The sequence below is a fragment of the Rhinoraja longicauda genome, chromosome 12 (genome assembly GCF_053455715.1).
Source record: "Rhinoraja longicauda isolate Sanriku21f chromosome 12, sRhiLon1.1, whole genome shotgun sequence".
NCBI classification, from domain to species: domain Eukaryota; kingdom Metazoa; phylum Chordata; class Chondrichthyes; order Rajiformes; family Arhynchobatidae; genus Rhinoraja; species Rhinoraja longicauda.
The window spans coordinates 43619308-43646242 of NC_135964.1; the positions used below are offsets into that span (position 1 = coordinate 43619308).

A 26935-nucleotide genomic window follows, 5' to 3' on the forward strand; every position below is an offset into this window, starting at 1 on the left:
GATTCCCTCAATCTCCTCACAACACTCACTCCCCTCCCACAATGTCTTCTCCCCCACACTCTCCTCCCTCCACATTCTTCTAATTGACCAATTTCCCTCCGGGGATGAATAAAGTTTATCGTATCCTATCTCTCTCCTCTCACACCACCACTCCCACCCCCACCATCGTTTCGCCACTGTGCCTTTAAGCGCTCCCGCCGCCGCGCTGCCTGCCGGCGCCCTGGGAAGAGCCGGGGTCCCTCCCGCCGCGGCGCTGCCTGCTGGGGCCCTGGGAAGAGCCGGGGTCCATCCCGCCGTGGAGAAGAGCCGGGGTCCCTCCCGCCGCGGCGGGCCGGGCCAATGAGCGCACGGCGCCGGTGACGCGGGCGCGGGGAATGACCTCATCCCTGGTGTGGCATGACGTCAAATTCAAGATGGATGGAATCACTGTGGTGGCGCGCGCCACCGACATCTAAAGCTTCTCGGCGGAAAACCCCCCCCATCACCGAAAGCTGGCGATTTCACCGCCACTTTTTTTCTCTTCCCCAACCCACCCCATGCTCTGAAAGGTGAGTAGTTACCGAGGTTTGCGGCGGAGAACCGGAAGTTCTCAAGAGTTGTCTGTGTGAGTGTGAGGGGATACAGAGGGAAAGCGCGGCCTGTCCTGACGTAACTCGGCGCCGCTCTCCTCCCTCCTCCTCCCTCAGTCGTCCATCAGCGACGGCCGCCCGTCCGTCGTCCTCTGCGCATGCGTCAACAAGCTCCGGGGATGGGCAGCTTGAGCGGGGGATTGTCCGGTACTGCGCATGCGTCAATATGGATCCGCCTCGCCTTGCGCAAGCGCGGCGGTCCCGGCCGCGGGTTGGAAAGGATTATACTTCATTGCGCATGCGTCAAAAAGGTACGTGACATAGCCCACTCCCGGCGCATGCGCGGCGGGCCTGGTCCTGGGCTGTTTGGGGGAAAGATTGTCCAACACTGCGCATGCCTGTATCGTGTGGGGTGTTTGCTGTTGAATATATTGGGATAAGGGAATATATAGCAAAGTGAAAGGCAATCAGGATGAATATACGTTTCAATGACTCACTGTCACTTGCCTTTCGTTTCTATTTATTACTCTTGTGTGCACTAACTTTTATCCTTTATAAAACGAAGGACTTTAAGAGATTCCCAATTATTGTATTGCTCTTGCATTACTGGAGCTCCCCCCCCACCCATACGACATTTAACTTCCAACGAGACCAAGTGGACCCGTTGGGCCCAAACCTCTCCTGCATTGGTGCAGCACCGTCTCCTCCCCTATTCCCCTTCCCTCTCCCCCTCCCTTCCCTCTCCCCCTCCCTTCCCTCTCCCCCTCCCTTCCCTCTCCCTTCCCTCTCCCCCTCCCTCTCCCCCTCCCCCTCCCCCTCCCTCTCCCCCTCCCTCTCCCCCTCCCCCTCCCCCTCTCCCTTCCCCCTCCCCTTCCCCCTCTCCCCCTCCCCTTCCCTCTCCCCCTCCCCTTCCCTCTCCCCCTCCCCTTCCCCCTCCCCTTCCCTCTCCCCCTCCCCTTCCCTCTCCCCCTCCCTTCCCTCTTCCCCCTCCCCCTCCCTTCCCTCTTCCCCCTCCCCTTCCCCACTCCCCTTTCCCACTCCCCCCTCCCCACTCCCCTTTCCCACTCCCCCCTCCCCCTCCCTTCTCACTCCCCCTCCCTTCTCACTCCCCCTCCCTTCTCACTCCTCCTCCTCCCTTCCCTCTCTGGAAAACTGGAATTTAGAAGGATGAGAGGAGATCTTATCGAAACGTATAAGATTATTAAGGGGTTGGACATGTAAGAGGCAGGAAACATGTTCCCAATGTTGGGGGAGTCCAGAACAAGGGGCCACAGTTTAAGAATAAGGGGTAGGCCATTTAGAACTGAGATGAGGAAAAACATTTTCAGTCAGAGAGTTGTGAATCTGTGGAATTCTCTGCCTCAGAAGGCAGTGGAGGCCAATTCTCTGAATGCATTCAAGAGAGAGCTGGATAAAGCTCTTAAGGATAGCGGAGTCAGGGGGTATGGGGAGAAGGCAGGAACGGGGTACTGATTGAGAATGATCAGCCATGATCACATTGAATGGCGGTGCTGGCTTGAAGGGCCGAATGGCCTCCTCCTGCATCTATTGTCTATAATATGAAGTATACCAAAAGATGACATTGGCATGGACTGTTGTCGGATGCAAACTGTATGTCATTCTTCCTACATATTTACAAATAAAATGAATCTGTAAAATATTGAATTTTCCTTTTAATTTAGGATACTAGTGAATTCCTAGATTTGTTTCCTGCCTCGATTCCTCCAGATAATCACCTCCAGATATATATCATATGATAGTCTGTTAAAAGCTTTTAAAAACTACTTGCTATTGAGGGCGTGCAATGTAGGTTTACTAGGTTAATTCCCGGAATGGCGGGACTATCATATGTTGAAAGACTGGAGCGACTCGGCTTGTATACACAGAAGGCAGTGGAGGCCAATTCTCTGAATGCATTCAAGAGAGAGGTAGATAGAGCTCTTAAGGATAGCGGAGTCAGGGGGTATGGGGAGAAGGCAGGAACGGGGTACTGATTGAGAGTGATCAGCCATGATCACATTGAATGGCGGTGCTGGCTCGAAGGACCGAATGGCCTCCTGCTGCACCTGTTGTCTATTGTCTCTCCCCACATTCCCCTCCCTTCCTTCCCCCCTGCCCCCCACTCCATCCCCCTCAACCCCCCCTTATTCTTCCTCCTCCCTCCCTCCCCTCCTCCACCCCCTCCCTCCCTAGGAGATAGATTTAAACTGTAAAATGTGAATAACTTTAAAAATATAACACCAATATCAATAAAACTTCTATTAGCACCAAAGGGACTACGGTGAGTAAGGTGGACCTAAAATTGTCACGCTATCGTGTACCGTTTTGGCTGTAGTTCAGGAACAAATAAACAAGAGTTTTAGTATATAGATGACCTGCTGAGTTACTCCAGCATTTTGTGTCCATCTGCAGTGTAAACCAGCATCTGCAGCTCCTTTCTATATGAAAATGGACATGGATGTGTGGTGAAGGAATGGTATTTTCTTCCATTGAAGTAATTCTGAAGAACGGTCTCGACCCGAAACATCACCCATTCCTTCTCTCCAGAGATGCTGCCTGTCCCGCCGAGTTAGTCCAGAATTTTGTCTACCTTTGATTTAAGCCAGCATCTGCAGTTTTTTCCTCCACGTGGTATTTTCTTCATTTTGTTGCCCTCGCCCCAGCCTTTATTTATCTCCAGCATTTCCAAATCTGCTTTGTTTTACACGGAGTATTTTCAAAGCTTTGAAGCATTGCATTTGAAATTAACCATGAAACTACAGTTTTTGACAGAAAACAGTGTGAAAGTTTTTTAAGGAGTGTTCATCCAAGACCTGCAGCCTGAATTCTGCACGGTTGTTCTAGTTATACGTCTGTTTTACATTTAGGCAGAGTAACAGTTCTACGACAGGTACAATTTGGAGGAATATAGATAGCGAGTCGAGTTGAGGTGTAAAAGCCGTCACTGAATGGCTGAACAGGCTCAAGGAACTGACTAGCCTTCGTTCCTGTGGGGGGCGGGGTGATTAAAAAAAAACATTATCCACGTTTACACATTTTTCGAGACCATGCGCAGGCTTGGCGATCATTTCTCTCAACACCTCCGTAGGAAAATAACTGCATATGCTGTTACAAACCGAAGGTATCACAAAATGCTGGAGTAATTCAGCAGGTCAGGCAGCATCTAGGAGCATCCCTCCTAGATGCTACCTGACCTGCTGAGTTACTCCAGCATTTTGTGATACCTCTCTCAACACCTCCGCTCAGTCCGCCTTAACCAACCTGGTCTCCTGGTGGCCCAGCACTTCAACTCCCCCACCCATTCCCAATCTGATCTTTCTGTCCTGGGCCTCCTCCATTGTCAGAGTGAGGCCCAGTGCAAATTGGAGGAACAGCACCTCATATTTCGCTTGGGTAGTTTACACCCCAGCGGTATGAACATTGACTTCTCTAACTTCAGGTAGTCCCTGCTTTCCCTCTCTATCCCCTCCCCGTTCCCAGTTCTCCCACTAGTCTTCCTGTCTCCTACTACATCCTATCTTTGTCCTGCCCCCTCCCTGACATCAGTCTGAAGAAGGGTCTCGACCCAAAACGTCGCTCATTCCTTCTCTCCCGAGATACTGACTGACCCGCTGAGTTACTCCAGTATTTTGTGTCTACCTTCAATTTAAACCAGTATCTGCAGTTTATTTTTCCTACACGTTTTTCTAATGTCATTTCTTAAGAATTCTCAATAAACTTAAACCACATTATGAATCAGTTGAGCAGGGAGGATAGATTTGCTGTCTGTTTTGTCTGAGATTTGTTATAAACCATTTAATAATCATTAAATCTTTTTTGAAATTGAGGTTAAGGTAGTCTATTCTACTACAAATTATTTTGTGTATTTTTATTCTCACTAGGACCAATATTAAATTGAAATTGAGCTCTGTGCATCGATTTTATTTCACACGTGTATATTTGCTGTCTGCATAAAAGACAAGTTTAAACTAACTTGCTTTTCGCCTTCCCCAGTTCTGATCAAGTCTTTGACGTGAAATTTTAACTTTTAATTCTTTACAAATGCAGGATGTAACCATCAGGATGTTTCGAAGGCAAGAGAGGTTTCATCTGAATTCTGTCTGAAGCATTGGGGTTAACTAATGTTTTTTGGATATGGTGCACACTAGCATGTGCCAGTGGTAGAGAGGTTGCATATTTCAGTGGATTGAATGGCAGTTAAGTGGGCTAGTTGGTCCATGACAGTGTTCAGCTTGTGAGTTATTGAAAGTGCACTTATCAAATCAAGCAGGAGATATTCCATCAGAATTGAGAGATACAGCATGAAAACAAGCCCTTTGCCCTCCACTCATTAACACAAGCCTACACACACCAGGGATAATTTACACTTTTACCAAGTATACAAACCCAAGCCAATTAACCTACAAACCTGTATGTCTTTGGAGTGTGGGAGGAAACCGAAGATCTCGGAGAAAACCCCATACAGACAGCACCTGTAGTCGGGATCGAACCCGGGTCTCTAGTGCTGTAAGGCAGGAATTCTAACGCTGTGCCATTGTGCAGCCCTTGTCTAAGATCAGAGTCCTAAAACTGATACATTAACATAACGCAATTGCAAAGTTGGAAATCAAAAGGAAATAGATGATTGTAAGACTGGGTGATTTTTTTTTGTTAGGTCCCGAGACTATTGGTAGAGACCAGCATAAAAGCAGCTAGATATAAATTATACATCCTGATTCGGGAAACAAGGCAAATTCCAGAGTCAAATGATAATCTTGGATTACGGTTTAATGGGCTGATTGTGATTTAAGATGGGGAGACTATTTTCTGAATTTTCCAAGATTAAAATTTAGAAAATGGAAAAACTTAACATTGAATTTTGCGACGGATAAATATGTAACAGTATCGCCATATCTTTGATCAGACTTCCTTAGCTGCAATTATATTTTCCTTTTATTGCATTGGATATGCATGATGATAATTCTGCATGTTAAAGTAACAAGGACATGATGAGTAGGCAAATGATAACTGCAATTAGAGTAAATTGTTAAATATATAGTGGACATAAACATCTTGGTCATGCGAGGCTTTGTCCAGCCGGAGAATTTTTATTTGGAAAAGTCGCAGAGAAGACTTACGAAAAAGTTGCCAGTACTCAAAAGCCTGAGCTATAGGGAGAGGTTGGGTAGGATATGGTGAATACACAGTGCCTTTTTTGCATGGTTGGGGAATTAAGAACTAGAGGGCAAAGACGTAAGAGGGTAGAGAGTTAGTAGGAACCCGAGGGTCATTTTGTTCACATAGAGGGTGGTGAGTATATGGAATGAGCCAGAGTTGAGGCAAGTACAATAACAATTAAAAGACATTTGGACACGCGCGTGGGAAGGGAAGGTTTGAAGGAATATGGTCCAAATGCAGGTAAATGGAACCATTTTATTTGGGGCATCTTGGTTGGCTTGAGTAAGTGGGGCTGAAGAGTCTGTTTCCATGCTCTATGACTATGACTGGTTCTACAATAGGTAGTCAAAGAGAAAAATAAACAATGCAGAATATAGTGTTACAGTTACAGAGAAAGTGCCTTTATATATGTGCTTTCAAGGCTTGTCCTGTTTGATGGGAGAGGAGGGAAGAAAGAACAACTGGGATGTGAATGGTCCTTGAATATTTGCCGCAGAAGCACGAGTAGAGGATAGAGTCGGTGGTAGGAAGGGGGAGAGGCTGGTTTGCGTGAGGGAACTGGGCTGTGCAACAACTCTGCAATATCTTGCGGTCTTGGGCAGAGCAGTTCCCAAACTTAGTTGTAATGCATCTAGTAAGATGCTTTCCACAAAATATCTGTAGAAATTGGTAGTAGTCACATGTCAAATTTCCTTTGTCTCCTGAGGAAGTAGAGGCATTGATGTGCTTTCTCAGTTCAGTTCAGGTTATTGTTACGTGTACCGAGAGGTACAGTAAAAAGCTTTTTGTTGCGTGCTAAACCAGTCAGCAGAAAGACAATGCATGATTACAATCGATTCATTTACAGTGTATAGGAACACGATAAGGGAATAACGTTTAGCCAGCAAAGTACGATCAAGGATAGTCCGAGGGTCTTGGCCGTTGCACCAATGTGAGATCTTAGATTTAGAACCAGAGGCGATTAAAGAAAGTCAACTTTTGTAAGTCAGGATCTACTGAAAGAGCAAACTTTAAAAAAATCTTAACTATGTTCCAAAAAGAATAGTTTTAGTTTTAAAACAATCTTAAAAGGTGCAAAATTCTGCATTTTTGTTATCCTGTGTAGGGAAAGGAGGTATTGTGTACCAGTGACACGAATATACTAAGACTCGTGTCTAGTGAACCTATATCAAATTTGTTCTAGGAGACAGATGACATGGTCACATTTCTACTCTATTTAGTGGAATAATACTAGACATGCTTATTATCTCAAGTGAAATTGATTTACTTTAGCCGCAAATATAACAACAGATGAGTTAATGATGTGATGAATTTAATAGGAATAGTTGGAATAATGTACAGTAAAGCCAAAACAAAAATTATATTCCATAAAAATAGTAATGGAATTGTGGGGGTAATGGTTGATGGATTGTAATGACAGACTCTTTTAAAATCACAAACATGTTATTATCTGTCTGAAGAATGGTCTCGACCCGAAACATCACCCATGCTTCCTGTCCCACTGAGTTACTCCAGCTTTTTGTGTCCATCTTCGGTTTAAACTAGCATCTGCCATTCCTTCTTATTTAACACTGCTTGGACATTTTAGTTCTTTGGGAATTACGGAAGTAGTTCTGAGGAATGTATTACAAATTTGGTCATCCATGGATGACCAGACAAACACCATCATTGTTCAAAAGAATTTCATGTGACAGAGTCTGGTCACAGTTAAAATAAAGAAACCGTTTTGATGAAGGAGCAACCTTTCCTGTATTTCATTATTTTATCAGGACAGCTCTAGGCACATTTACATTCCAAAATTTAGCATCCATGTGATATACAAGTTCTTTGTAAACACACAAAACTTGTACTTTGAATCCACCGTATTTTCTACGCCTTGCCTTTGGATTAAAGTTGCTTGCATCTGCACCCTTTTTGTGTATTCTGAGATGGATAATGAAGACAATGAGGGAACCATAAATGCTTCCACAGATAGGGTTGACCGGGCGAGTGGGTGGCGCAAATGCAGTAGCTGAGTGTGCCCCTGATACATGCCGCGATGTTCTCATAGCATTCCCTTCTCTACTTAAAAGAGGCATGGGGCAGAGATTCCCAGGAATCAGTTGGACATATTTAATTTCTTAGTAGAGTCCTGAGCACATCCTTGAATCTGTTCCACCCTCGTGGTATTCTCTTCCTGTGACAGCTTGGCGTAAAATATGTGCTTTTGGAATTTGATGTTGTACATGTGAACTGAGTTTTTGCTGAACTCCCTGCACTCTTCATCCACTCAGTATTCTTTTGGTCTTGGATTGTTTTGCTCTCAAGTGACAACAGAGCTGAGTATTTCCCCTTGAGGAAAGGTAGAGCTTCTGATCATTGAATAGATCCTGATCTGGTCACTTTTATTAGAGCAATCCTGGTAGTTCTAGTTACAGAAGATGTGTCAATTATACAGCCTTCAGGGCATCCCTGAATCTGTGGATATTTTACAACTCTTGTGGACTTGGAGTTATCATGTTGGTTGTGAGGTAGGGTCCAATATCTGGTTTTGTGGGCCTTCTTTTGGCAATGCTGATGTTTTGAGGTTAATAATAATGTATGTTGGGTACTCAGTCCAGCAGTCAGTATAAGAAAATAACTGCAGATGCTGGTACAAATCGAAGGTATTTATTCACAAATGCTGGAGTAACTCAGCAGGTCAGGCAGCATCTCAGGAGAGAAGGAATGGGCGATGTTTCGGGTCGAGACCCTTCTTCAGTCTGAGAGCCCATTCCTCTCCTGAGATGCTACCTGACCTGCTGAGTTACTCCAGCATTTTGTGAATAAATACAGTCCAGCAGTCAGCTCAGTTGGAGTCTCTGGGCATATTCTAAAATCAATTGCCTAGTTTTTGTCTCTTACTTCAACAGTCTATTTACTAACTTGATACTTACATGGGGAAAAAAAGTAGTTAGAAACATTTGAGTGTTCCATATTTTTTGGTGGGCGAATGAACAGATTGCCATGTTCTTATACACTCTTAGTTCTAACAGTGGGAGGCAGAACAAAATGGAATAACGTTATTTTTAGAATGTTTTTGCACATTAGGTGTGAAATCTGGAGTGTGCAACACCTCAAATTTCCTTTGAATGTGAAATGCACTTGTGTTTTTCTTATGGATTGCCAGCAGCAGATAAGTTTAATCTGGTGATTTTAAAGAAAATCAAATGACTTTTCAGATTGATAAACATTGATTTTTAAGGTGTGAATGTATTGCACAAATATACAGGAACAAAGCATGAAAGCAATCACACACCGGAAATTAAAGTAAGTGCTTCCACATAAAGTACATTTTGCATCCTTCAGGTATTTTGACAAATCTTCTGAATCTGATGGTTTCCAAATAAATCAGAAAATCAAACCAATGTCCCCAAGCTCGCCAAAGGTGATCGAAAGTGAAAGCAACTGGAATTGCAGGTAAAACCAGGGGGGAGTGATTGACTGCGAGATTGGAATCAAGGAATGTTGTCAGATTGGTACATTTATACAACTGATGTTCCGCCTGACTCTGCAGGCAAATTCAGCTTTTATCCAAAAAATAAACTGCTGGAGGAACTCAGCAGCATCTGTGCAGCCAAAAGGTGAGGAAGGAGCTGAGCAGACTCCACCCAGGCAAAGCCAAGGGTCCCAATGATGTCAGCCCTAGGGTGCTCAAGACGTGTGCCAGCCAGTTGTGTGGAGTGCTCCAGCATATCTTTAACTTGGGACTGAGCCTGGAGAGGGTTCCTGTGACGTGGAAGACATCCTGCCTGGTTCCTGTACCAAAGGGGACGCGCCCAGCTCCTCCAATGACTAGCTCCTCCAATGACGCGCCCAGCTCCTCCAGCTGCTAACTCACCTGCGACCCACGGTTAAACCCTACCTGGACCCCCTGCAGTTCGCTTACCAAACAAAGATGGGGGTTGAGGATGCCATCATCCACCCACTCCATCGTTCCGATGCTCATCTGGATAAGCCGGGAAGCTTTGTGTGAGTCATGTTTTTTTTACTTCTCCAGTGCTTTTAACACCATCCGGTCTGCACTGTTAGGGAGCAAACTGATAAAGATACGGGTGGATGCTCCATTGGTGTCCTGGATCACCTACTATCTGACTGGACAACCACTATATGGCAGGCTACAGAACTGTGTCTCGGACATGGTGGTGAGCAACACAGGGGATGGTCCTCCCTCCCTTCCTATTCACCATCTACACCTCGGACTTCAGATATAACTCCGCCTCCTGCCACCTGCAGAAGTTTTCAGATGACTGCAATTGTGGGCTGCATCAGTGAGGGGAGGGAAGCTAAATGCAGAGGTGTAGTCAACGACTTTGTTGAATGGTGTGAGCTGAATCACCTGCAGCTCAACACTGACAAGACTAAGGAGTTGGTGGTGAACTTTAGGAGGAGAGGAACACCCCTGTCCCCTGTCTCCATCAATGGTGTGGATGTGCAATTTACCAGGGAGTACAAATACCTCGGTATGCACCTGGACAGTAAACTGGACTGATCCAGGAACGCTGAGGCCCTGTACGAGAAGGGACAGAGCCAGCTGTACTTTTTGAGAAGGCTCCGTTCCTTCAACATCTGCAGTAAGATGCTGCAGATGTTCTACCAATCGGTGGTAGCCAGTGCCATCTTCTTCGCTGCCTTGTGCTGGGGCAGCAGGATGGAGGCTGCTGCCAATAGGATCAACAAATTCATCAGGAAGGCTGGCTCTGTTCTGGGGGCGGAGTTGGATTCATGGGAGGTGGTCTTGGAGGGGAGGATGCTCCTCAAACTGCAGAGCATCCTGGACAATACAGCTCACCCCCTCCATAACACACTGGTCAACCTGAGGAGTACCTTCAGCAACAAACTGGTTCCACCAAGATGCAGGACCGAACGCCACAGGAGATCCCTTTTCCCTGTGGCTATCAAACTTTACAACTCCTCCCCATTCCGTCATGGGGTCGATTGAGACTAACTCCCCCCCCCCCCCCCCCACCTCCTCAATCTTTTTTGCACATCCCCCAAGCCTTTCCATTCATCACTTTAATTTCATGTTTCATGTATTCTGTGTTTTTTTATGACTGTTGGCAGATCAATTTCCCTCCTATAAATAAAGTTATATCGTAAGAGTAACATCTAATATTCTGGAAGATCTTGGTTCTTGGTTCTTGGTCCTCCAAAATATTCCAAATGGAATTTAAACTGGAGGTGGGGGAGGGGGGGAGTTAGTCTCAGTCTGTTAGTCCCACACTACTAAAGTCCCATAGATACAGTGGCACAGCAGTAGAGTTGTTGCCTTACTGCGCCAGATATCCAGGTTTGATCTTGACTACAGGTGCTGTCTGTATGGAATTTGTACGTTCTCTCTGTGACCACGTGGATTTTCACGTGTACTGTTTCCTCCAACACTCCAAACATGGATAGGTTTGTGGGTTAATTGGCTTCTGTAAATTGTAAATTTTTCCGAGTGCATAGAATAGTGCTCGTGTATGAGGTGATCGCTGGTCGGAGTGGACTCGGTTGGCCGAAGGGCGTTTCTGTGCTGCATCTCTAAAGTCTAAAGACATTGGATTACCATAAAGTTTCACTGTATACTAAATTGCTCGAAACTAGTTTCTCACATCAAGTAAAAAAACAAGAAATTAATTGTTGGCCTTCATCTTCAGAAAGTTAAGTGAAGACATATATTCTTGGAATGCATTTGAGACAATTCCCTGGAACAGGCTATTTTATAATGGCCATGTGCACTGGGGCAGTATTAATTAAGAATCTTGCAGTAAGGACCCTCTAGGAAAAAGTAGTGTTTATGTGATAGGATATCACATTCAATTTGAGAGTGTACAACTTAAATCCGAGACTGGAGTATTAAACCTAAAGATAATTACTTGGATATGAGGTATGAATAGTCTAGCCAAAACTGAAAATCAGATGAAAAGGGTTGATGATAAATCAGCAGTGGCAGCATACTTTTCAACAAATATTTTAAATTGAGAAAGCCATTCCCAGAGGAAATCTTAACAACAGTCTTTGGTGGAGAAAGGAGCTTATATCCTATCATCCTGTCTCCACCTATATCCTTTCTTTGTCCTGCCTCCTAAGAAAGCTAATGGTCTTCATTGCGAGAGGATTTGAGTTTAGGAGCAAAGAGGTCCTACTGCAGTTGTAAAGGGCCTTGGTGAGAGCGCACCTGGAGTATTATGTGCAATTTTGGTCTCCTACTTTGAGGAAGGACATTATTGCTACAGAGGGAGTACAGCGTAGGTTCACCAGGTTAATATCCAGGATGGTAGGATTGACATATGATGAAAAAATGTGTCGACTCAGCTTCTATTCAGTGGAATTTAGAAGGATGGGAGGGGATATTATAAAAACATATAACATTCTTAAAGGATTGGACAGGCTAGATGCAGGAAAAATGTTCCCGATGTTGGGGGAAGTCCAGACCAGGGGTCACAGTTTAAGAGTAAGGGATAGGTCATTTGGGACTGAGATGAGGAAAAAGGAATAGGGTACTGATTTTAGATGATTGATCGTTTTTCTATGGTTCATTCCTTTTCCCCAGAGATGCAGCATTTTGTGTCTAACTTTAATGTAAGAATGGAAGTGGAAGTAGCCTAAACAGCCCCTTTGAGATTACACCACCATTCAGTAAGAACTTGGGTGATCGATCCTCTGCCTTAATTCATGTAATCCCTAGAATGACTGCAGTTATCATTTATTTATCAACAGTGTAAAAATCTGAAAGCATACCATGAAAGGTTCAAGATCCCTTTGTATTGAGCTGCAGCATTTAAACATTTCAGTTCAGTTAGGTACTGCCACTATTAATGTGAATGGAGGGTAGGCAAGAGAAGGCTTTACATCTGTTTGTAATGGACTGGGTTTAGTTTCCATCAATGCCTACAGAGCAAATTAGATGGCCTAGTTAAAGTCTGCCAAGATTTCTTTTGCAGAAGTCTTGGCAAACTCCACCTCCCTTACTGCTGCCACGCGCATTTAGAAATCAACATGACTTTTTCTTTCTGTAGACAGCTGCTACTTTTTTTAATATGAAGACGTCCTGCCTTCAGTAAGGAAGTGGTGAAAAGAATTTATTCCATGTAGCCAGGTGACTGGTGACCAATGAAATTGAAATAAGCATTCCTCTGTACACTTTCAGATAAATATATCTTATTGCTCCTTGTCAGCTCAAACAATACTTTAACCTAGATTTGTTAACACATGAGAAACTTGCAACCTCTTGCGGTTTACAGGAAAAAAGTGGAAAAGTCACTGTGCTTTTGGACAGCTGCCACTTATAACGTATCACACTTGTGTGACTGACTCATCAATGGAAATAGTGACTGGTGAGTTGATGTTGCAGTGGGCTCTGTTGATGAAAATATAATTGTACCGATGCAACTGCATAAAGGAGTAGCATCTCTTCCTGGCATTCTTTATGCCCCGCATCCAATGCAGTTAGTACTTCAACATGTGAAAAGTTGCAAAATATGTTAACTGACTGAGTTTGTAATTAATCTTTGGCGATATTTTTTTTTTTGCATGCAAGAGAGATACCCAATCTTCCATTCACTTTTACTGCATCAACCTCTTTAGTGGCTGAATTATTGATGGGATAATAATAATTATTTTTATTATAATTAATTCATTAAATTGATTGAACTGAATTCAGTTAAAGAAATTGAGTAGTGCATTTGAGAGAGAGACACACAAAATGCTGAAGTAACTCATCAGGTCAGGCAGCATCTCTGGACAAAATTAATAGGGCTTTGGGGCGGGATCCTCCATCAGTCATCCGTCTGATTAGTGAAATTTGAGAGCTTCCATTATTACAAATCCAACATTTAGGCACAGTTCGGATACAAATCAGCATGTCTTTTCTGTAGGATTGCTGAACATTTGGGATGGTTTGGGAATGTCTTGCAGCCACATATTTTCTCCCCTCAGATTAAGTAATTCCTTAACTAAATGAACCATAAAAGAAAAATTCAAGGCACTTCGCAGACAATAGATTACTGCTGAATTGTTACGCAAGGCAAACATAATGCAACATTTCAAAGTATTGTGAAGCACTTTGCAATATTTCCAAAAGCTGTAATGATGTATTGGACAAGTCTTTTCCTCTGTCTCGAAGGTGTAAATTAATCACAGTGTATAAATTTCACTCTCTGCTAGGTGGCTCGTGTTATAGGAAAATTAACCATATTTGGATTATTCTGATTCATCAATTACACCTCCACATTTTCCAGTGTGCTGCACCAATGCAGGAGAGGTTTGGGCCCAATGAGTCCACTTGATCTTAGTACCCTCTGTGTGAAAAGGTTGCTATTCAGTTCCCCTAAATCATTCTCTTGTCCCCTTAAATCTATGCCCTCTAGTTTTAAACTCTCCTAACCATGGGGAAAAAGGACTGTGGCCATCCAACTTATCTATTCTCCTCATGATTTATCTATTGATCAAAATAAAGGTCAGTAAAGGAATTTTTTTAAATAATTAATTCTGAGAAATGAAAAGTAGAAACCTTTCAATTTTTCCCCAAAAAATTACCTCAAAAATAAAACAAAAAAACAGGGGGAAAAAAGTATAATGAAACTGAACTAATCAAAAATGAGAAACTAAAATAGCTACTGGAAAATGGTTCTTAAAATAGAACTGTGTAATTAGCCTCATTTTGATTCTGAGATCTTTATTGGAATTTTAAATCAGAATATGTTTCTGTCTGATGTTTATTGCAGGTTATTTTTCCCAAAAAGTAATGATTGCTATAGAGGTATAACAAATTATTGTATACTTGTAATGTATTACCACATCAAAAATATGCATGGGGAGTCGATTTTCAGTCATTGTAGAGTATTAATATTGTGTCTTTTGGTTTGTGTAACTCTCTTTGTAGCCAGAGAAATTTAAAATGCTCTGAATATCGATGTACAGAGGGATCTTGGAGTTAAAGTCCATAACTCCCTGAAAGCAGCAACACAAATACTCTTGCCCTGTTGCATATGTTTTGAATAAACTTTTGCTTAATATGTTGAATATGGAAATACCTTTTAGAGTCATAGTGATACAGTGTGGAAACATGCCCTTTGGCTCAACTTGCCCACACCGACCAACATGTCCCATCTACACTAGTCACCTGCCTGTGTTTGGTGCATATCCCTCCAAACCTGTCTGATCCATGTACCTGTCTAACTGTTTCTTAATCGTTGAGATAGTCCCTGCTTCAACTACCTCCTCCGGCAGCTCGTTCCTTACACCCACCATCCTCTGCGTGGAAAAGCTCCCCCTCAGATTCCTATTAAATCGTTTCCCCTTCACCTTAAACCCATGTCCTCTGGTCCACGATCCCCCTACTCTGGGCATGAGACTCTGTGCATCTACCCGATCTATTCCTCTCATGATTTTGTACACCTCTATAAGATCACCCCTCATCCTCTGTTTCAAGCAATAGTGTCCCAGCCTGCTCAACCTCTCCCTGTAGCTCAGACCTTCGAGTCCCGGCAACATCCTCGTAAATTTTCTCGGCACCGTTTCCAGCTTGACGACATCTTTCCTTTCACACCCAGAACTGAACACAATACTCTGAATGTGATCTCACCAAAATCTTATACAACTGCAACACGACCTCCCAACTTCTATACTCAATACTCTGACTGATGAAGGCCAGGTTTGTTTACCAAAACTGTCAGAGGTTATGGGGCGAAGGCAGGGGAATGGGGTTCGGAGGGAGAGATAGATCAGACATGATTGAATGGCAGAGTAGACTTGATGGGCCGAATGGCCTAATTCTGCTCCTATCACTGATGACCTGAATATCATTCTAACCCCAACCTTAAAATTGAAGATTGCATTCTTGCAGCGAGGCAACCACAGTTGTCAAAGTAAAGTAGTTCATCACCAATGAAGTGCACAAAGCTCCACAAGGTCTCTTATTTTGTGATATTCCCCACTATTGTCTGAAATGTGCTACCTAATTGTTTTGCATCAGACTGTCTGGTGCTAAACTGAAAAGAGTGTAGAGCAGTATCACATTGAAACAACACTAAGCACGGTTTTGGGATTTGGTCAGGCATGACATAGATACAAATCTGACAATAAATGACCATCAAAGTCAGAAACGTTGGATATTTATGTGTGTTCAATAATCTATATACTAAAATTCTCGTTTGTTATCTTGTTTGTGACTGAACTTCAGCCAAAACGATAGACGATAGCGCGACAATTTTAGGCCCACCTTACTCACCATTGTCACTTTAGTGATAATGCAAGTAGTTTTATTGAAATCGGTGTTATATTTTTAAAGTTATTCACATTTTAAAGTTTAAATGGAGGGGAGGAGGGAGGGGGGAGTGGGGGAGAAGGGAGAGGGGAGAGGGAGTTGAGGGGAGGGGGGGTTGAGGGGAGGGGGATGGGAGGACAGGGTGCTGCACCAATGCAGGAGAGGTTTGGGCCCAACGGGTCCACTTTGTCTAGTAGTTTTTAAAAGCTTTTAACAGACTATCATATGATATATATCTGGAGGTGATTATCTGGAGGAATCGAGGCAGGAAACAAATCTAGGAATTCACTAGTATCCTAAATTAAAAGGAAAATTCAATATTTTACAGATTCATTTTATTTGTAAATATGTAGGAAGAATGACATACAGTTTGCATCCGACAACAGTCCATGCCAATGTCATCTTTTGGTATACTTCATATTATAGACAATAGATGCAGGAGGAGGCCATTCGGCCCTTCGAGCCAGCACCGCCATTCAATGTGATCATGGCTGATCATTCTCAATCAGTACCCCGTTCCTGCCTTCTCCCCATACCCCCTGACTCCGCTATCCTTAAGAGCTTTATCCAGCTCTCTCTTGAATGCATTCAGAGAATTGGCCTCCACTGCCTTCTGAGGCAGAGAATTCCACAGATTCACAACTCTCTGACTGAAAAAGTTTTTCCTCATCTCAGTTCTAAATGGCCTACCCCTTATTCTTAAACTGTGGCCCCTTGTTCTGGACTCCCCCAACATTGGGAACATGTTTCCTGCCTCTTACATGTCCAACCCCTTAATAATCTTATACGTTTCGATAAGATCTCCTCTCATCCTTCTAAATTCCAGTGTATACAAGCCTAGTCGCTCCAGTCTTTCAACATATGATAGTCCCGCCATTCCGGGAATTAACCTAGTAAACCTACGTTGCACGCCCTCAATAGCAAGAATATCCTTCCTCAAATTTGGAGACCAAAACTGCACACAGTACTCCAGGTGCTGTCTCACTAGGGCCCTGTACAACTGTAGAAGGACCTCTTTGCTCCTATACTCAACTCCTCTTGTTATGAAGGCCAACATTCCATTGGCTTTCTTCACTGCCTGCTGTACCTGCATGCTTCCTTTCAGTGACTGATGCACTAGGACATCCAGATCACGAGAATTTTAGTATATAGATTATTGAACACACATAAATATCCAACGTTTCTGACTTTGATGGTCATTTATTGTCAGATTTGATGGTCATTTATTGTCAGATTTTCACTATCGACAATATGTGTCAAAGAGTCATACAGGACAGAAACAGGTCCTTTGGCTCAGCTTGCCCCATCTATACTAGTCACACCTGCCCATGTTTGGTCCATATCCCTCTAAAGGTTTCCTATCTATGTACCTCTCCAAATGTCTTTTAAATGTTATCGTTTCTGCCTCAACAACCTCCTCTGGCAGCTCATTCCATATACCCACCTCCCTCTGTGTCAGGAAATCATCAATGACTAATATCTGAGAAATAAGTATGATTAAGAATTACTCACTGCACCATTACCCAGTAGTGCAGTGAGTAATTCTAAAGTTTGCGATCTATTCATGGGTTTGAAGTCTTTCTGCAATTCTTCCGATCATGTAGTTTGTGCTCATCAAACATTGGAAAAAATAAAGAAGCAAAACTGTTGGAAGAATGAAGGACTGGAAAAGATTTCTATTATCTTATGATTCAAATTAGTATAATGGATGCACGGACACAAGAAAATAGAGGCAGAGTCCTGGCCTTAAAGTCTGCTCTTTTGATCAGTATGATCACAGTTCATCCAACCCAAGGGTTAACTTCCTTACTGTGCCAGTTTTGCCTAATTTAAAAAACCTAAGATAGACACACCCTTCCTCAAACCCATATCTCTTTAAATATCTTGTGATCTAGCCTCCACAGTCCTACCTGGTAGGGAATTCCAGAGATTCGCCATCGCTGGGAGAAGAAATTTTGTTTTTGTTTTTCAATTCACACTATTCTCTTGTAACTATTCACACTATTCCTTTGTTCAATAATCTCCTCCTAATTGAAACATCTCAATAGCTACCCCGTCATTCCCCTTTCGGACCTTGTATGTTCCAAAGAGATCACCCCTCTTTCTTAACTTCAAAGAGTATATATCTCACTTTTTTAGCCATTGTTGATAGGATAGCTCTCATCCCAGAAATTAGCCTAATGAATCTCTCGTGAACTGCATCCAATTTGAGTATATCCTCTCTTAAGGAGCTCAAGCAACTTAGAGGATTTGGTTTGTTAGTTGAGAAACTGGTGAGCTAAATATTAAGCGAATAGTGATTGTTTTACTCTTAAACGATGTTGCACGGGTGTTAGCATTATGTTCAATTGTAGAATTGCACAAGCATGCAACGAAATGATCCGGTTAAAAGTCAGATGACCTCCCCCCTAAAAAAAAAATACAAATGATGGAAAACATTAATAAGGCAGTGGTTTCATGAGCTATTTTAGCCTCAATGATGTCAGACCCCAACACGTCCAAAAGAGAAGATTGAAATATTTGCTGCCATCTTTAGCTGGAAGAGCTCAGTGGATAACACTTGTCAGTCTTTTTAGAAACTGTGGGTCGATTGGATGTAACAAAGGCGATGAAATAACAATATTTCTGCAGCAGTACTGAGCCCTTGTTTAACTTATACCAAGTACTCAAAGGCAGATGGCATTCGATCAGCAAAGAGATAATGGATTACTTTCAGTTAGCAATTGCAGATTAATACCCTGCTCACTCAAGCCTATCTAGAGTTTCACAAACACTATCCACTCAATATTTAATTATAGCTTTGGTCCAGGACTGGCTACAGCAGATACATTTTGAGAGGTGAGAAAAGAGGACTGTCCTTGACATCAAGTTAGTATTTGACTGAATGCAAGAAATGTTGGTATGATGGAAGTCGATGGGAATTGAGGATCTTTCTTTTGGAAGAGCTTGAGGAAGGAATGTTCTTTGGGTCCTCATTGACCATAAACTTAACTGGACTAGCCACATAAATACTTTGGCTGAAAGTGCAAGTCAGAGACTTGGTATTCTGTAGCATGTGACTTATAGAATATAGAGCAGCACAGCACACGATATATGTGCCAAACATGATGCCTAGCTGAACTGATCTCATCGGCCTGCACATGATCCATATCTCTCTATTCACTGCATTTCCATGTGTCTATCCAAAAGCCGCTAAAAATGTCACTATTGTATCTGCCTCCACCATCACAGTGGCATTGTGTTGCAAGCCCCCACCACCCAAAGTATAAAATACTTGTTCCACACATCTCCATAAAAGTTTCTCCCTCTCACCTAATAGCTATGGACATTCCACTCTGGGGGAAAAGGTTCTGACTATCAACTATGCTTATCCACTGACTCCATCTCAATCTGCACATGTCAATTGTAATGTAATACACTTCCTTTACCAGACACATTTAGTTCCTTGAACATTCAAGGACTTCAACACCATCCTGAACAAAGCAGCTTGCTTGATTAGTTTCTCACCCCTAGCATAAACATTAATTCCCTCCACCTTCTGCAAATGCATCTCCAAAATCCACTGCATCATTTCTTCAACATATGCCATTTAATTGGACAAGAATATCAGTCAAGCTCAAATTTGATGACTTTCGTGATTTATAGATATCACTGCTTCTACATGACTCAGTTAACTATGGTCCTTAAGCTGTTCAGTAGCATAGTTGTAGATTTGCACTGGTGTTTGACAGAGAATGTTGTGATCCCTTAAAGCTCTTTTTTTGGAATGTAGATAAACATGTTTTTTTCTGTGCTTGGTGTACCCGAGTCTGGAACTGCTTTATTCTCATATGTATTTATTTGATGTTCTGTTCTTTTGCAGATGGAGCAGACCATGGAAGGATTACTTCACTACATCAATCCAGCACATGCCATCACTCTCCTGAGCGCACTCAATGAAGATCGTCTAAAAGGCCAACTGTGCGATGTAGTCCTTATTGTTGGTGACCACAAATTCCGGGCGCACAAGAATGTTTTAGCTGCCAGCAGTGACTACTTCCGGGCTTTGTTTACGAAGAAAGAAAATGAGAGCCAATCGGTCTTCCAACTGGATCTCTGCGAAGCGCCTATTTTTGAGAATGTTCTGAACTATATCTACTCCTCATCCCTTTTCATTGAGAAAAAATGTCTAGCATCCATACACGATCTGGGTAACAACCTTGGTATCTCTTTTCTAACCAGCATTCCATCACAGACACCTCAGATGTCGTGCACACCAACTACTATTAAAAAGGTGAGCAAACTTGATGATGGAGGTAGCTCCCAGCCACGGAGTGTCATTGTATGTCAGGCTCGCAATGACCTTGATAAAAATAACATTGAATCTGAAGCAAAGGAAGAGGATCCCAATCAGAAAAAGGAAACGTCGGAGGAAGAACCAGGGCACAGTTTTGAATCCTCATCTTTGATGAATGCCCTAAAGGCAAATTCCAGTGCTATGCCCAGAGATGTTGGTACAACTCACCTGTTGGATGTGCATGGGGCCTTGGGTGACACAAAGTACCATGAAGCCATCAAATCTCTGGAAACTCAAAATAGTAGGATGAGGTTTTGGTGGGATAGGAAAAGTTCAATGAGTGTGGATGGTACTTCAAGTCTCAGTGGAAACGTTTCTGATACAAGGCAAAGCCTGACTGATCTCTTGGTCAATGGAAAGTCTTTAACTAGGCCACAACTAACACCTGCATTCTCATTTCATGGAACTACAGGATTTACATATTCCCAACAAAAGTCTGGGCACACAGCAAATCCTGGTAGAATTGAAGAGAATAATCTTCTATATTTCACTCAGGTGGAGCCCATTGTTCAACCCCCAAGATGGCAGTCTAACACCCAGAATGTTGTCAGCAGTGGTCCATTGGTGAAAAGTCTGCTTCGGAGGTCATTATCAATGGATAGTCAAGTCCCTTGTTACTCTTCTCCTCTTGATCAAAAGATGAATTACGGATCATCAGTGTGTAAGCCTGAATCTCTGGAGTTGGTTTGTGATGTATCTTCTCAAAAACTGTTAAAAACAAATTCAATGAAACAACAACTTCAAAAAGATAAGCCTCAGGTTGGCCAAACTTCTCGCCCAAAACAGCTTGGTGTATCTCAGCCTTCGGAAGCTGAGGACATCTCTTTACCACCTGCTGTTAAAATAAAAGCAGAGCCTTGCAGCCCTGTCTCAGATACATCTGATGTTATTCAAGTTACTGCTGGAGAAACATTGCCATCTACCAGTAAGGAATTCGCAGTGAAAAATGTCGAGAAGAACAGAAGGACATCAATGCTGCCAGTGAAAAGGAAATTCCAGGCTGAAAATGCAAAGCTTTCCTTTGAGAATTCAGAATCTTTCCAGCATTCTCCCAATATCACACAAAATGTTGTAGAAAGTTCAAGCTCTAGTACAGATGAGGCTAATCAAGATCTGTTGAAGACTGATGAGAACAAAGATGAATATTCGGATCCCGAATCAGCAATAACTGGGAAGCAATTCAAGTGCACAACCTGTTTCAAGGTATTCCGATCTACAGCCGGCTTTTTCCGCCATATTGACATGTACCATAATCCAGATAAGCCATATGTCTGTGACATCTGCCACAAGAGATTTCTTACCAATTTCAAAGTTTGGACACACAGCCAAACTCAACATGGGGTGTTTATCAACCCATCAGCAACTACCAGCTCCTGTCCCCCCTCAGAAGAAAAATTTCAAAAGAAACGAAGTGATAGGATACGTGAAAGGGAGTTCAAGAAGGCTCTGTTTCACAAGTTGCGACGAAAGCAGATCTCTCATAGTTACCCAAGCCTCCGGTCAGAACAAGGATTCAAAAAGAATTTAAAGTCTACAACTAAAGGTGTGTACATATGCACAACATGTGGAAAGCTGTACCGCTTCCTGTCACGTTACAGGCAACACATGAAGACCCACCCACGAGAGAAGCCTTTTGTTTGCAAGCTCTACAATAAGGATTTCAAGTCAAAAGAACAATGTATTACTGAAATTGAGAGTGAAGATATAATTGAGAGTGAAGATATTATTGAACATCAATGCGAGCATTGTAATGCCAAGATGCCATCAATGACAGAGAAGACAAAACATGAGAGGATTTGTAGGAATGTTACTGTGTGCTGCTACTGTAGTCTTCGGTTTTGCTCCAAAGAACTAAAGCAAGAGCACGAAAGTCAGTGTGAATACAAAAAACTAACCTGTCTGGAGTGTAAACGCACATTTAAATCCTCCTTCAGCATTTGGCGTCATCAGATCGAAGTCCATAATGAAAATACAATGGCCTCAGGAGAACAATCTTGCCTGGATACAACATGTCACAATGGTGTCTTGGCAAAAGAAGCTCAGACTGAAGTTGTAGAGAACTCCATTGCTAGCCCAAGTACCTCAAAGGAAGACGAAGCATGCAGTGATTCTTCGGAACCTATGTATGTTGACTCTGAAGATTCGTCTTGCTTTCCTGAAGATCTGAGTGTCTCCAGCCACAGAAATGCAAACACTAAAGGTAATAATTTACCTGACGCAGTATCCACTAACCCTATCCATTTGGAAGACTTGGCTTCGGAATCAAACAGTTGCAGTGGGGAGCCAGAGGACCTGACTTGCAAAGGAGAACGTGGACTTTGGCCGTGTGAAAAATGTGGCAAGATCTTCACGATACACAAGCAGCTGGAGCGACACCAGGAATTGCTTTGCACTGTTAAGCCGTTCATCTGCCGCATTTGCCACAAGGCCTTCCGTACCAACTTCCGTCTCTGGAGCCACTTCCACTCTCATATTTCTCAGTCAACAAACCATCTTGAATTCTCCAAGCCTGCAAGGAGTCCCTCACATGCTCCTCTTCCCTCTCCACCACCTCTTCCGCCACCGCACCGGGAGCACTCTCCTGAGCCTGAATACCTCTCAAATCACTCGGATAGGTCCAGCAGCCCACAGGCATCAGATACACTTTTTTCCCAAGCTCCTCCTCTTGTAGGAGCTGCATTTGAAAGGCCGTTCATGTGCAAATTTTGCCGCAGGACTTTCAAGACCGCATTCAGTTTGTGGAGCCATGAACAGACTCACAACTGAGACGAGATGTAAATTTCCCATGATATCTTTGGAATTCCACTAGATTTATCTATAGAGGTGCAAAGAGGTTGAATATAAGGCAATACAATGTACAATCTGTTCTCCAAATGTTTAGTAAAATAAAGAGTTGGGTAAGAAAGCTGTAAAGTAATATATAAAGCTGGTATAAACTGATAGAAGAAAGTAAAATGTTTAGAATTTTTTTTTTAATCAATTTTTCTTGTTACTCCGGTGCTACATGGAAGCATATTTTTTATGTGATGGGAGTTTGCCAGTATTACAGAATCATTGTTTCAATTAATACTGCAGAACCAGCTGATGCATTGAGATGGCTGCTTATCATTTGTTTTTAAACTTGAATAACATGAAATTTCAGTAACTTCAAAGCAATTTCAGTTGTTTTGACAGATTGATTATTCGGTAGATTCAACTATAAAGTTGTATTTTTTCAAGCACAGCAAAGGTATGATTATGAACACAATGGTTTAAAGCCTATGGTGTGTGTTGCAATCCAATGATCAATCAGTGTAGATTTAACTAGCCAAAAACTTCTTGGAATTATTGGGATCTCCTGCAACAAATGAGCCTCAAACTAGTTTGAAGGTTAGGAGGAGAAACTGAAGCGTGGTTGTCCATCACTCTTTCCTAGTTAGTACCAGGGGTGACAATCTACAGCATTTTAACTGAGATGTCTTAAAAAAAACTAGTTTGCAACCTAGTCAGAGAAGGATAGAGATTATCCTCTTTTCATGTGCTAACACTCAAGTCATTTAATGATTTGTATACTGTACCCACTGAAAAAAAAGTGATTCCATTGTGAGATTTGAAGTACACGGTGACATTCTTAAAAGATACATTGTACTGTGGCCAGGTCCAAAATGGAAGTTCTAAATGGTGAGAAAGGAACCACATCCAAGAACCTTCATTACGTAATGGATGGCAAATGATAAAGACAGAAACCTCGATAGGGAACAGTAGAGTGGACGCAGTCCTGTACATACTCCCACTGTTAGTTCTCCTTCTTGTGATGAGCAAAGTTCAGTTTGTTTGCTTAATTACAGTGAATTCAAAGTTAGTGAAATAATGATTTTCTAATAATGATGATAAACAATATCATGGAAGAGGATAGGTCTCTCAGAATTATGTACAAAATCAGGCCGATTTGTAGTAAATTGAAAATATTTTTATTAACGTTTTGAGGTAACAGTGAAATGCAGTGGCACAGGAAATGGAGCAATACACTGGGTTTGTTTTTGTTGAATATACTCAGGAAGGCCAGTAGTGTTGTGCAGGAGAGTGGTCAGTTTATTGGCCATTGAATTAATGCCAGATTCTAAGAATTTAACTTTTCACAGAATCTGCCTGTGACAAACTGTCATTCAATACCTTCCACCTCAGGTCATGAGTATGTTTTGTGTAATGAAGTGTTTTTTTTTACATGGAACTAATAGAAAGACATCTGGTTAGCCTTTGTTTGACATTCAAATATGAATTGTATGATAGGATTTCGCTGTAGGGATAGTACCTTATCATCCTGGCATGTTCAGACCAGAAAAATCATAACAAATCTGATTTTCTTGATCTGCATCCAGTTGTGATTTACATTAAACTGATGTGGAGGACCAGAGTAAGTCTTTCTCATCCCATTCATAAAGAAAATTAGAAAGTTTATGTTAATATTGCCAGAACTATTACTAATATATGTAACGTCATAATTATCATTGCAAAATCCATCTTTCATTCCATTGTTACTGGAGGAAATCAAGTTGTTCAACTTTTCATTGTAGCTACACATTTACTCTCTGAATTAATATGTTAAAGGACAATATATATTTTGCTGCTTTGGACTTTTTAAACTTGATTCTTGCTTTAATGAACTTTGTACTATAAACAGAATTAAATGATTAAATTAACAGCAATTGGCATTTTTTAAATCATTATTTCCAGGTAGATGTCATTTATTACAGTAAACAAGCAGGTCTTTATATTATTCCTTATAATCTTTGCTAACAGTTTGCGTTTAAGTTTGAATTCTAGTGCCAAATATTGGGGTTTTTTATTTAAATTATGCTACTCATATAACAAAACTGGTCCACTCTTAATTTTAAAATGTAATTTTGTCAATCAACTGAAGAAAAGTCTATAACAGTCAGCTAAGCAAGGCCAAGTCTATCTGAAATCATCAACTATTTATGGTCAATGATGCTTTCATCATCAATACATTGTTCTTGCTAACCTTCAGCACTAGCCTTCCTTTTCATTTTAGTTAATCCTTTATGACTTGGCCCACATCCAGGAAGTAAGAAAGCAATGTTACACTGAGGAGCAAGAATGGCCTATATTTAGGAGTGTGCAGAGAATATCCTGTAAGTAGTTCGAAGTAATCATATTGGCAAAAGACAAGGAAACTGAGTCACGAGGAAATGGGAGGTTTACCAGAAGACAAGTTTGATGTAAATGCTGCAGCTGATCATTATATTTTGTTGCACTGTAGTATAGAATCCATTTGGACTTTTAAAATTATTATGACCAGATTTTACCCATGGTGACCAGGATATCATTATATATAAAACTACAAAGGCTGTCCTTGCTCTCTCGACTGGCTGAACTGAAATGCTGAAGTTCCAAAATTAGAACAGAAATTTGTGGAATTAAACAGTTAATATTTGCAAAAGAAAATTGCATTTTTAGAGCACCTTTCTTGGCCTGGGCATCTTAAGGTCCTTTGCAGTCAATGAAACACTTTCAGTTTTTAGCCATTTATTGTTGTCGTGTAGGAAACATGGGAGCATGTGAGCACAGGAATACAGCAACCTCGGACAAACAGCATTTAAATAATCCCCCAGTAATTTCTGGTGATGCTTATTACTGGGCATATATAGACCATTTCACCGGGGAGAACCCAAATTAACTGAAATATCTTGCAAAGATTTGGTACAGTTATAAAATGATGCAAGTGTTTTCAACCAGCATAGTATGATGGGATTCTTGCCTCTTTAATTATACTAACTAGTGTGCATCAACTGCTTGAGCATAGTAAAACTTTCCATTCATTGCAAAAATGAAGGAAAATACAGGTCCAACATTGAATGCCCACAAAACTAATCCTGAAAACTTTTCATCGCTCATTTGTGAAGCAGAGTTTGTGATGGGACCACAATTGCTTTTGTATTCTTAGTTCAACACACCTTGGCTGCATAGAAGTTTCTGAAATGCATTCAATATTTTAACTTGTATTTCCAAATATATTATTCATGGAACATCAATAGTGTTATTGCAAGGTCATGTAATAAGAACTGTGCTAGGGAAAATCATTTACTTTTTTCCTCTGTGATATGCTCAAGGGAAAAGATTGTACCAACATTTCACAACATATTTCTTTAATTTACAAAGTATAACATAGAAACTGGACCTCCAGCCAACATGTCCATGCCAAACATTTTGCCCGTCCACACTAACCCAATTTGCCCTTGGGTTTATAATATTTTTGGTTAGCATGCAACATTTTTGACAATTATTTGAAATTCCTTATCATTGTTTTAACACATGAATATAATGGGTAGTCGGTCAGTCTATTCATTATTGATGAATGAAATCGCCCATTGATTTCAGATCCAGATTTCACTTGTCTCTTCCTGGTCACCATTTTTCACTCATCTCCTATTTAAATCCTATTTAAAGACATAGTTTCATGAGACAAATCACATTCTTTCAGTCAGCTCTGTCACTTGGGTCATTCACTATCTCCTGGTCTCCACCCTATCAGGGACCTTTGTTGTTCTCTCCATCCCTTCTCCCTTTCTCTACAACTAAAATTTATTGATTTTTAAATATCTCAAA

At 41.8% G+C, this 26935-nt stretch overlaps 1 protein-coding gene across 1 annotated transcript; it reads left to right on the forward strand.

Moving 5' to 3' along the window:
• Positions 1 to 276: 276 nt before the first annotated feature.
• zbtb21 (zinc finger and BTB domain containing 21) lies at positions 277 to 25004 on the forward strand. The gene is made up of 2 exons (XM_078409638.1): positions 277 to 548; positions 19856 to 25004. The coding sequence occupies exon 2, from the start codon at positions 19856 to 19858 to the stop codon at positions 23093 to 23095; it is 3240 nt and encodes a 1079-aa protein (XP_078265764.1). The 5' UTR covers positions 277 to 548; the 3' UTR covers positions 23096 to 25004.
• The last annotated feature ends 1931 nt before the right edge of the window (positions 25005 to 26935 follow it).